This window comes from Lithobates pipiens, unplaced genomic scaffold (assembly GCF_037356315.1).
Source record: "Lithobates pipiens isolate NorthernLeopardFrog02 unplaced genomic scaffold, aLitPip1_a1.2 Scaffold_13, whole genome shotgun sequence".
NCBI classification, from domain to species: domain Eukaryota; kingdom Metazoa; phylum Chordata; class Amphibia; order Anura; family Ranidae; genus Lithobates; species Lithobates pipiens.
Window position 1 is genome coordinate 536,982,390 of NW_027507718.1, and position 14,070 is coordinate 536,996,459.

Consider the following 14,070-nt stretch of genomic DNA (forward strand, 5'->3'; position numbering starts at 1 on the left):
CACCGTTCACATATTAATCAGGAAATGACGCCACTCACCGTTCGCATATTAATCGGGAAATGACGCCACTCACCGTTCGCATATTAATCGGGAAATGACGCCACTCACCGTTCGCATATTAATCGGGAAATGACGCCACTCACCGTTCGCATATTAGTCGGGAAATGACGCCACTCACCGTTCACATATTAATCGGGAAATGACGCCACTCACCGTTCACATATTAATCGGGAAATGACGCGACTCACCGTTCGCATATTAGTCGGGAAATGACGCCACTCACCGTTCACATATTAATCGGGAAATGACGCCACTCACCGTTCGCATATTAATCAGGAAATGACGCCACTCACCGTTCACATATTAATCAGGAAATGACGCCACTCACCGTTCACATATTAATCGGGAAATGACGCCACTCACCGTTCGCATATTAGTCGGGAAATGACGCCACTCACCGTTCACATATTAATCGGGAAATGACGCCACTCACCGTTCGCATATTAGTCGGGAAATGACGCCACTCACCGTTCGCATATTAGTCGGGAAATGACGCCACTCACCGTTCTCATATTAATCAGGAAATGACGCCACTCACCGTTCACATATTAATCAGGAAATGACGCCACTCACCGTTCACATATTAATCGGGAAATGACGCCACTCACCGTTCACATATTAATCGGGAAATGACGCCACTCACCGTTCACATATTAATCGGGAAATGACGCCACTCACCGTTCGCATATTAGTCGGGAAATGACGCCACTCACCGTTTACATATTAATCGGGAAATGACGCCACTCACCGTTCACATATTAATCGGGAAATGACGCGACTCACCGTTCGCATATTAGTCGGGAAATGACGCCACTCACCGTTCACATATTAATCGGGAAATGACGCCACTCACCGTTCGCATATTAGTCGGGAAATGACGCCACTCACCGTTCACATATTAATCGGGAAATGACGCCACTCACCGTTCACATATTAATCAGGAAATGACGCCACTCACCGTTCTCATATTAATCGGGAAATGACGCCACTCACCGTTCACATATTAATCAGGAAATGATGCCACTCACCGTTCGCATATTAATCAGGAAATGACGCCACTCACCGTTCGCATATTAGTCGGGAAATGACGCCACTCACCGTTCACATATTAATCGGGAAATGACGCCACTCACCGTTCGCATATTAGTCGGGAAATGACGCCACTCACCGTTCACATATTAATCAGGAAATGACGCCACTCACCGTTCACATATTAATCAGGAAATGACGCGACTCACCGTTCGCATATTAATCGGGAAATGACGCCACTCACCGTTCGCATATTAATCGGGAAATGACGCCACTCACCGTTCGCATATTAATCAGGAAATGACGCCACTCACCGTTCGCATATTAATCAGGAAATGACGCCACTCACCGTTCGCATATTAGTCGGGAAATGACGCCACTCACCGTTCGCATATTAGTCGGGAAATGACGCCACTCACCGTTCACATATTAATCAGGAAATGATGCCACTCACCGTTCGCATATTAATCAGGAAATGACGCCACTCACCGTTCGCATATTAGTCGGGAAATGACGCCACTCACCGTTCGCATATTAGTCGGGAAATGACGCCACTCACCGTTCACATATTAATCAGGAAATGACGCCACTCACCGTTCACATATTAATCAGGAAATGACGCGACTCACCGTTCGCATATTAATCGGGAAATGACGCCACTCACCGTTCGCATATTAATCGGGAAATGACGCCACTCACCGTTCGCATATTAGTCGGGAAATGACGCCACTCACCGTTCACATATTAATCGGGAAATGACGCCACTCACCGTTCGCATATTAGTCGGGAAATGACGCCACTCACCGTTCACATATTAGTCGGGAAATGACGCCACTCACCGTTCACATATTAGTCGGGAAATGACGCCACTCACCGTTCACATATTAATCGGGAAATGACGCCACTCACCGTTCGCATATTAGTCGGGAAATGACGCCACTCACCGTTCTCATATTAATCAGGAAATGACGCCACTCACCGTTCACATATTAATCGGGAAATGACGCCACTCACCGTTCGCATATTAATCGGGAAATGACGCCACTCACCGTTCGCATATTAGTCGGGAAATGACGCCACTCACCGTTCACATATTAATCGGGAAATGACGCCACTCACCGTTCGCATATTAGTCGGGAAATGACGCCACTCACCGTTCGCATATTAATCAGGAAATGACGCCACTCACCGTTCACATATTAATCGGGAAATGACGCCACTCACCGTTCTCATATTAATCGGGAAATGACGCCACTCACCGTTCACATATTAATCGGGAAATGACGCCACTCACCGTTCGCATATTAGTCGGGAAATGACGCCACTCACCGTTCACATATTAATCGGGAAATGACGCCACTCACCGTTCGCATATTAATCGGGAAATGACGCCACTCACCGTTCTCATATTAATCAGGAAATGACGCGACTCACCGTTCACATATTAATCAGGAAATGACGCCACTCACCGTTCACATATTAATCGGGAAATGACGCCACTCACCGTTCACATATTAATCGGGAAATGACGCCACTCACCGTTCGCATATTAATCGGGAAATGACGCCACTCACCGTTCTCATATTAATCAGGAAATGACGCCACTCACCATTCACATATTAATCGGGAAATGACGCCACTCACCGTTCGCATATTAATCGGGAAATGACGCCACTCACCGTTCTCATATTAATCAGGAAATGACGCCACTCACCGTTCACATATTAATCGGGAAATGACGCCACTCACCGTTCACATATTAATCGGGAAATGACGCCACTCACTGTTCACATATTAATCGGGAAATGATGCCACTCACTGTTCACATATTAATCGGGAAATGACGCCACTCACCGTTTGCATATTAGTCGGGAAATGACGCCACTCACCGTTCACATATTAATCGGGAAATGACGCCACTCACCGTTCGCATATTAATCAGGAAATGACGCCACTCACCGTTCGCATATTAATCAGGAAATGACGCCACTCACCGTTCGCATATTAATCAGGAAATGACGCCACTCACTGTTCACATATTAATCGGGAAATGACGCCACTGACCGTTCACATATTAATCAGGAAATGACGCCACTCACCGTTCGCATATTAATCAGGAAATGACGCCACTCACTGTTCACATATTAATCAGGAAATGACGCCACTCACCGTTCGCATATTAATCAGGAAATGACGCCACTCACTGTTCACATATTAATCGGGAAATGACGCGACTCACCGTTCACATATTAATCAGGAAATGACGCCACTCACCGTTCGCATATTAATCGGGAAATGACGCCACTCACCGTTCGCATATTAATCGGGAAATGACGCCACTCACCGTTCGCATATTAATCGGGAAATGACGCCACTCACCGTTCGCATATTAGTCGGGAAATGACGCCACTCACCGTTCACATATTAATCGGGAAATGACGCCACTCACCGTTCACATATTAATCGGGAAATGACGCGACTCACCGTTCGCATATTAGTCGGGAAATGACGCCACTCACCGTTCACATATTAATCGGGAAATGACGCCACTCACCGTTCGCATATTAATCAGGAAATGACGCCACTCACCGTTCACATATTAATCAGGAAATGACGCCACTCACCGTTCACATATTAATCGGGAAATGACGCCACTCACCGTTCGCATATTAGTCGGGAAATGACGCCACTCACCGTTCACATATTAATCGGGAAATGACGCCACTCACCGTTCGCATATTAGTCGGGAAATGACGCCACTCACCGTTCGCATATTAGTCGGGAAATGACGCCACTCACCGTTCTCATATTAATCAGGAAATGACGCCACTCACCGTTCACATATTAATCGGGAAATGACGCCACTCACCGTTCACATATTAATCGGGAAATGACGCCACTCACCGTTCACATATTAATCGGGAAATGACGCCACTCACCGTTCGCATATTAGTCGGGAAATGACGCCACTCACCGTTTACATATTAATCGGGAAATGACGCCACTCACCGTTCACATATTAATCGGGAAATGACGCGACTCACCGTTCGCATATTAGTCGGGAAATGACGCCACTCACCGTTCACATATTAATCGGGAAATGACGCCACTCACCGTTCGCATATTAGTCGGGAAATGACGCCACTCACCGTTCACATATTAATCGGGAAATGACGCCACTCACCGTTCACATATTAATCAGGAAATGACGCCACTCACCGTTCTCATATTAATCGGGAAATGACGCCACTCACCGTTCACATATTAATCAGGAAATGATGCCACTCACCGTTCGCATATTAATCAGGAAATGACGCCACTCACCGTTCGCATATTAGTCGGGAAATGACGCCACTCACCGTTCACATATTAATCGGGAAATGACGCCACTCACCGTTCGCATATTAGTCGGGAAATGACGCCACTCACCGTTCACATATTAATCAGGAAATGACGCCACTCACCGTTCACATATTAATCAGGAAATGACGCGACTCACCGTTCGCATATTAATCGGGAAATGACGCCACTCACCGTTCGCATATTAATCGGGAAATGACGCCACTCACCGTTCGCATATTAATCAGGAAATGACGCCACTCACCGTTCGCATATTAATCAGGAAATGACGCCACTCACCGTTCGCATATTAGTCGGGAAATGACGCCACTCACCGTTCGCATATTAGTCGGGAAATGACGCCACTCACCGTTCACATATTAATCAGGAAATGATGCCACTCACCGTTCGCATATTAATCAGGAAATGACGCCACTCACCGTTCGCATATTAGTCGGGAAATGACGCCACTCACCGTTCGCATATTAGTCGGGAAATGACGCCACTCACCGTTCACATATTAATCAGGAAATGACGCCACTCACCGTTCACATATTAATCAGGAAATGGCGCGACTCACCGTTCGCATATTAATCGGGAAATGACGCCACTCACCGTTCGCATATTAATCGGGAAATGACGCCACTCACCGTTCGCATATTAGTCGGGAAATGACGCCACTCACCGTTCACATATTAATCGGGAAATGACGCCACTCACCGTTCGCATATTAGTCGGGAAATGACGCCACTCACCGTTCACATATTAGTCGGGAAATGACGCCACTCACCGTTCACATATTAGTCGGGAAATGACGCCACTCACCGTTCACATATTAATCGGGAAATGACGCCACTCACCGTTCGCATATTAGTCGGGAAATGACGCCACTCACCGTTCTCATATTAATCAGGAAATGACGCCACTCACCGTTCACATATTAATCGGGAAATGACGCCACTCACCGTTCGCATATTAATCGGGAAATGACGCCACTCACCGTTCGCATATTAGTCGGGAAATGACGCCACTCACCGTTCACATATTAATCGGGAAATGACGCCACTCACCGTTCGCATATTAGTCGGGAAATGACGCCACTCACCGTTCGCATATTAATCAGGAAATGACGCCACTCACCGTTCACATATTAATCGGGAAATGACGCCACTCACCGTTCTCATATTAATCGGGAAATGACGCCACTCACCGTTCACATATTAATCGGGAAATGACGCCACTCACCGTTCGCATATTAGTCGGGAAATGACGCCACTCACCGTTCACATATTAATCGGGAAATGACGCCACTCACCGTTCACATATTAATCGGGAAATGACGCCACTCACCGTTCTCATATTAATCAGGAAATGACGCGACTCACCGTTCACATATTAATCAGGAAATGACGCCACTCACCGTTCACATATTAATCGGAAATGACGCCACTCACCGTTCACATATTAATCGGGAAATGACGCCACTCACCGTTCGCATATTAATCGGGAAATGACGCCACTCACCGTTCTCATATTAATCAGGAAATGACGCCACTCACCATTCACATATTAATCGGGAAATGACGCCACTCACCGTTCGCATATTAATCGGGAAATGACGCCACTCACCGTTCTCATATTAATCAGGAAATGACGCCACTCACCGTTCACATATTTAATCAGGAAATGACGCCACTCACCGTTCTCATATTAATCAGGAAATGACGCCACTCACCATTCACATATTAATCGGGAAATGACGCCACTCACCGTTCACATATTAATCAGGAAATGACGCCACTCACCGTTCGCATATTAATCGGGAAATGACGCCACTCACCGTTCGCATATTAATCGGGAAATGACGCCACTCACCGTTCGCATATTAGTCGGGAAATGACGCCACTCACCGTTCACATATTAATCAGGAAATGACGCGACTCACCGTTCTCATATTAATCGGGAAATGACGCCACTCACCGTTCACATATTAATCAGGAAATGACGCCACTCACCGTTCTCATATTAATCGGGAAATGACGCCACTCACCGTTCACATATTAATCGGGAAATGACGCCACTCACCGTTCTCATATTAATCGGGAAATGACGCCACTCACCGTTCACATATTAATCAGGAAATGACGCGACTCACCGTTCTCATATTAATCGGGAAATGACGCCACTCACCGTTCACATATTAATCAGGAAATGACGCCACTCACCGTTCGCATATTAATCAGGAAATGACGCCACTCACCGTTCGCATATTAGTCGGGAAATGACGCCACTCACCGTTCGCATATTAATCGGGAAATGACGCCACTCACCGTTCACATATTAATCGGGAAATGACGCCACTCACCGTTCACATATTAATCAGGAAATGACGCGACTCACCGTTCGCATATTAATCGGGAAATGACGCCACTCACCGTTCGCATATTAATCGGGAAATGACGCCACTCACCGTTCACATATTAATCAGGAAATGACGCCACTCACCGTTCACATATTAATCAGGAAATGACGCGACTCACCGTTCGCATATTAATCGGGAAATGACGCCACTCACCGTTCGCATATTAATCGGGAAATGACGCCACTCACCGTTCGCATATTAGTCGGGAAATGACGCCACTCACCGTTCACATATTAATCGGGAAATGACGCCACTCACCGTTCGCATATTAGTCGGGAAATGACGCCACTCACCGTTCACATATTAGTCGGGAAATGACGCCACTCACCGTTCACATATTAGTCGGGAAATGACGCCACTCACCGTTCACATATTAATCGGGAAATGACGCCACTCACCGTTCGCATATTAGTCGGGAAATGACGCCACTCACCGTTCTCATATTAATCAGGAAATGACGCCACTCACCGTTCACATATTAATCGGGAAATGACGCCACTCACCGTTCGCATATTAATCGGGAAATGACGCCACTCACCGTTCGCATATTAGTCGGGAAATGACGCCACTCACCGTTCACATATTAATCGGGAAATGACGCCACTCACCGTTCGCATATTAGTCGGGAAATGACGCCACTCACCGTTCTCATATTAATCAGGAAATGACGCCACTCACCGTTCACATATTAATCAGGAAATGACGCCACTCACCGTTCACATATTAATCAGGAAATGACGCCACTCACCGTTCACATATTAATCGGGAAATGACGCCACTCACCGTTCTCATATTAATCGGGAAATGACGCCACTCACCGTTCACATATTAATCGGGAAATGACGCCACTCACCGTTCGCATATTAATCAGGAAATGACGCCACTCACCGTTCACATATTAATCAGGAAATGACGCCACTCACCGTTCACATATTAATCAGGAAATGACGCCACTCACCGTTCACATATTAATCGGGAAATGACGCCACTCACCGTTCACATATTAATCGGGAAATGACGCCACTCACCGTTCGCATATTAATCGGGAAATGACGCCACTCACCATTCACATATTAATCGGGAAATGACGCCACTCACCATTCACATATTAATCGGGAAATGACGCCACTCACCGTTCACATATTAATCGGGAAATGACGCGACTCACCGTTCACATATTAATCGGGAAATGACGCCACTCACCGTTCGCATATTAATCGGGAAATGACGCCACTCACCGTTCTCATATTAATCGGGAAATGACGCCACTCACCGTTCACATATTAATCGGGAAATGACGCCACTCACCGTTCTCATATTAATCGGGAAATGACGCCACTCACCGTTCACATATTAATCGGGAAATGACGCCACTCACCGTTCACATATTAATCGGGAAATGACGCCACTCACCGTTCGCATATTAATCGGGAAATGACGCCACTCACCGTTCACATATTAATCGGGAAATGACGCCACTCACCGTTCTCATATTAATCAGGAAATGACGCCACTCACCGTTCACATATTAATCGGGAAATGACGCCACTCACCGTTCGCATATTAATCGGGAAATGACGCCACTCACCGTTCGCATATTAATCGGGAAATGACGCGACTTGCTGCTCGTCGTCACTTCCGGATCCTGCCAGTGTGAAACGCAAGTACAGCGGCAATGTCTCCGCAGCGTCTTGCCTGCACTTCCGGAAGTGACGCGATTTCCCATTCAACGTCACTTCCGGACCTCCAGTGGAACGCAAACACCTAACGGCACCACCGGAAGTGACGCGGTCAACAGCACCGCAACACCTCCAGTACGCACCGGACATGGGACCCTGAGGGTACATTCCACGCCTCCGTTTATGCAAATACGTGGCTTACGCTTCACATACCTATCCAGGGGTGGACTGACAACTCATGGGGCCCCCGGGCAATAGGAGATTATGGGGCCACACAGTATACACACACACAGTACACACACACACAGTATACAATCACACAGTATACAATCACACAGTACACACGGTATACACAGATATGTTTCTATTGGCTGAGAAGGTACTGGAGAGGCGGGGCAGCTATAATCTCGGGATTTTTAGACCAAAATGATGTCGGGAAGGGACATTTCACAGACAGATGTAAAAAAAAAAAACACAGATTTTTACACACTGTCCCTGGTTTTACTGAGGCTGGCAACCCTGATGGGGCCCCCTAGTGGCACGGGGCCCTCGGGCAGTGGGAAGTGGGACCCAACCCACCACAGAGCAGCAAATTCAACAATGCTATCACAATCATGAAAATGTAGAAATTGTATAAAATTGTGGAAAATATAAAAGATATATAAAATATGTATACCCAAAATACATGCGAGACAGAAAATGATATAACAAAATATACACGTAATCCAAAAAAATCACATATTTAAATATTTCCCCCCCCTGTATTCTCAAGCCTCATTAACCACTTAAGGACCAGGCCTCTTTTTCAGACTCGGTGTTTCCATGTTTAAAACAGTTGTTTTTTTTTTTGCTAGAAAATTACTTAGAACCCCCAAACATTTTATATTGTTTTTTTTTCTAACACCCTAGAGAATAAAATGGCGGCCATTGAAATACTTTTTTTCACACCGTATTTGCGCAGCGTTCTTACAAGCCCACTTATTTTTTTGGAAAAAATTCACTTTTTTGAATAAAAAAAATAAGACAACAGTAAAATTAGCCCAATTTTTTTTTTATATTGTGAAAGATAATTGTACACCGAGTAAATTGATACCCAACATGTCACGCTTCAAAATTGCGCCCCCCCACCGCTCGTGGAATGGCGTCAAACTTTTAGCCTCAAAAATCTCCATAAGTGACATTTAAAAAAATTCTACAGGTTGCATTTTTTGCTAGGGCTAGAATTATTGCTCTCGCTCTACCGATCGCGGCGATACCTCACATGTGTGGTTTGACCACCGCTTGCATATGCGGGCGCGACTCACGTATGCACTCGCTTCTGTGCGCAAGCTCGTCGTGACGGGATGTTTTTAAAAACCTTTTTTTTTTCCTTATTTATTTTAATTGATTTTATTTATTTTTTACACTGTTTTAAAAAAAAAAAAAAATGGATCACTTTTATTCCTATTACAAGGAATGTAAACATCCCATGTAATAGAAAAAAGCACGACAGGTCCTCTTATATATGAGATCCGGGGGGTCAAACAGTCCTCACATCTCATATTTGGACTAAAATGCAGCAAAAAAATAAATAAAAATAAAAAATGACATTTAAAAAAAATATACCTTTAAGAGGTGTGGGCGGAAGTGACGTTTTGACGTGGCTTCCGCCCTCCTATGGTATAGAGATGTGTGGGGGCCATCTTAGCCTCACTCGTCTCCATACCCAGCTAGGAAGAGGACCCGATCGCCTCCGCCGCTACCGACGGCTCCGGTAAGTGGCGGAAGGTGCGGGAGGGGGGGTGGCACCTCTCCCGCAGCCGATAGCGGTGATCTCGCGGCGAATCCGCCGCGCAGACCACCGTTATCGTACAGCCGACCGCCGCCTGAAGAGATGGATATGTCGGGTTGTGGCAGCAGCTGCTCCTGTTACCGAGATATCCCTCTTCAAAAAAATAGGACGTACATCGGCGGTCGGCAAGTGGTTAATGAAGGCATTAATGTCACACTCCACGTTCAAACCGAGCGGGGAGTGGGACTGAAGCTCGTATATCCATTATGTCTCCAAAACGAGACACCCGTCTTGTCATGGCTCCTCCCCTCCATCGGGGTACATATCTAGGGACGGAGTGTTTAGAGTCACTACTTTTGATTAGAGCAATGTGTTCCGCACTCTAATCGAAAAAGTATTGTTTGCCGCAAGGGCAACTAATTAGATCCACCACATAACGAGTGCTACACACACAAAACGATTTGATGTTATAGGTCTTATTAGGGACAGTTGACCTGAACTCAGTAGTTTTATGTCTCCCCAATGTGTTATGATGACACACTGCACATCTTTCGCAGGGGAAAAAGCCAATCAAATTATGAAAAAAAACAAAGGGGCCCCTCTGAAAAGCACCTTTTTGCTTTCTCAGGTCATTTAGGGCCCAGAATAGAGTCGTTCTTGAGAACATCTCAATGTCTATTGACGATAGTTTTTTATTTGTCTGCGTTGCATTAAAAAAAGAAGTTGGCACGGCCCCATTTTTTCATTGGATTCCCGTGTGATTTGACCCGCTGTGCCCATGTGGGCCCCACTCCCCTCATAGGGCCTCCTCCGCCCCAGAGTAATATTCCTTCTCTCGCAGGCGCTCTTCAGGCGGTTTCTGCAGCCTGTGAGTACATCGAGGACGCTCAGCAACTTCAGGAGAACGAGATCCAGCTTCAGAGAGTTCAGAAACTGCTAAAAGGGAGACGAGTCCGAATCGCCACCCCAGGTGAGGTCACATGATGTGTCTGCAGGATTCTCCAATCAGATCGTTCTTATGTATCTATGGCACTGTAGGGTTGTCCAATTGGGTGATTTCTATGTATCTATGGAACTCCGGGATTGTCCAATCAGATCATTCCTATGTACACTATATTATTGGGACGCCTGCCTTCACATGACCTGTAATGGCCTCCCCAGTCTTAGTCCGGAGGGTTCAATATTGAGTTGGCCCTTTGCAGCTATAACAGCTTCACCTCTTCTGGGAAGGCCGTCCACAAGGTTTAGGAGGGCGTCTATGGGAATGTTTGACCCATTCTTCCAGAAGAGCATTTGTGAGGTCAGGCACTGATGTTGGATGAGAAGGCCTGGCTTGCAGTCTCCACTCTAATTCATCCAAAAGGTGTTCTATGGGGTTGAGGTCAGGACTCTGTGCAGGCCAATCAAGTTCCTCCACCACAAACTCTCTCATCCATGTCTTTATGGACCTTGCTTTGTGCGCTGGTGGGCAGTCATGTTGGAACAGGAAGAGGCCGTCCCCAAACTCCTCCCACAAAGTTGGGAGCATGAAATTGTCCAAAATGTCTTGGTATGCTGACGCCTTAAGAGTTCCCTTCACTGGAACTAAGGGGCCAAGCCCAACCTCTGAAAAGCAACCCTCACACCATAATCCCCCCTCCCCCCACTCCATAATCCCCCCTCTGACACCATAATCCCCCCTCCCCCACTCCATAATCCCCCCTTTGACAACATAATCCCCCCTCCCCCCACCTCATAATCCCCCCTCCGACACCATAATCCCCCCTCCCCCACACCATAATCTGCACTCCACAAAACAACCCCACACCATAATCCCCCTCTACACCATAATCTCCCCCCTCCCCACACCATAATCCCCCCCACGCCATAATCCCCCTCCCCACACTATAATCCCCCTCTCCCCCCTCCCCACACCATAATCCCCCTCCACACCATAATCTCCCCCCTCTCCCCACACCATAATCTCCCCTCTCCCCCCTCCCCACACCATAATCCCCCTCCACACCATAATCTCCCCCCTCCCCACACCATAATCTCCCCCCTCTCCCCACACCATAATCTCCCCTCTCCCCCCTCCCCACACCATAATCCCCCTCCACACCATAATCTCCCCCCTCCCCACACCATAATCTCCCCCCTCCCCACACTATAATCCCCCTCTCCCCACACCATAATTCCCCCCCTCCCCACACTATAATCCCCCTCTCCCCACACCATAATCCCCCCTCCCCACACTATAATCCCCCTCTCCCCACACCATAATTCCCCCCCTCCCCACACTATAATCCCCCTCTCCCCACACCATAATCCCCCCTCCCCACACTATAATCCCCCTCTCCCCACACCATAATTCCCCCCCTCCCCACACCATAATCTCCCCCCTCCCCACACCATAATCCCCCCTCCCCACACTATAATCCCCCTCTCCCCACACCATAATTCCCCCCCTCCCCACACTATAATCCCCCCCTCCCCACATTATAATCCTCCTCTCCCCACACCATAATGCCCCCCCTCCCCACACCATATTCCCCCTCCACACTATAATCCCCCCCCTCCCCACACCATAATCCTCCCCCACAACGTAAATGTTTTCTTTATCATACATCACGGGACACACAGCAGTTATTCATGACTATCTGGGTTATACGCTACCTCTAGGTGATTGGACACTGGCAACCAATAGCAAGAAGGTTCCTCCCATATAAACCCTCCCATGCGGGAGTTGCCTCAGTTTTTCCCCAGTGTCTTCAGGTGATGGTCACGGACGTGAAGCTCTTCAAATTTTTGTCAGTGGAGCGTCCCAGTGAGGATACCCCGAGCCTCGATGCAAGAACGAGGTTTTGCTGGTAGCGTGTCCTATTTAGGCGCTGGACCCTTGGATGGTGGTATTCTGGTCATCTTCTTGCCCAAGATAACCCAAAGGGTGCTTTACAGGCCCAAGGGTGGGGGACCCCAAAGATGGGGGACCCGGTCCATGAAGGGCCACAGAGGCACTACCCGCCGTGATGGGGGAAGATTGAACCTGGTTTTCAGGTCCTGGACTGGTGAGAACCCCCTCTGGGATTGCTGTATTTCCCCTCTGTTACAGAACGTCTCCATGCTGTGTGTTTTATAATGATGAAGCACTGCGCACGCGCTATGGCCGTACGCTCGTACGCGTGCGGCGTTGAGGTGATTTTCGCCTCGTGTGGTCGGCGGTCTCCAGGCACGCATGCGCCGTATTTTGGCGCCACTATACATTCGGATACCACGCCTTCCGCGCGGATCGTATAACGCCATTTGGATGTCTTTAAAAGGAGGCAGTTGACCTGGAGTGCGCGGTGGAGGCATAGAGCTTGTCCGGCACGAGAGTCTGCAGGTTTTTGGACACCGTTGTGTCAGGTTAAAGGGGACGGTGTTAAAACTGTAATAGCTGCTGTATACTGGATTACCGTTAGAGGCTCAGAGGGAGCGCTGCCTTCCCATACTTGTAAGCAACGTCTTCCAGGAAAAGAGGACCAGGGAGCAGGACCAATACAGGGTTAAGAGCACCTCATTTAACCAGTAGAGACGCGCGCTATAGCCAAATGACGGCTACAGCCCGGACATCCTTTGCCGGGACGACGGCCTGCGCGCCCCCTGAGGGGCGTGCGTGGCGCGCTCTGTGATCGGCGAGTCTACGAGACTCGCCTGATCACGGATCCGAGCAAGGGGTCGATCCCGACCCCTTATCACGTGATCAGCTGTCAGCCAATGACAGCTGATCATGTGATACAACGGAGCCGGTA

The 14,070-nt window shown here is 47.8% G+C and overlaps 1 protein-coding gene across 1 annotated transcript in view; it reads left to right on the forward strand.

Annotated features, from left to right (window-relative positions):
• ARHGEF39 (Rho guanine nucleotide exchange factor 39) overlaps window positions 1–14,070 on the forward strand; it is a gene marked incomplete in the record, with an annotated part of 172,684 nt that overhangs the window by 115,765 nt on the left and 42,849 nt on the right. Inside the window, 1 exon segment of the mRNA XM_077478238.1 lies at window positions 11,142–11,270. Coding sequence (XP_077334364.1) covers window positions 11,142–11,270 — 129 coding nt within the window.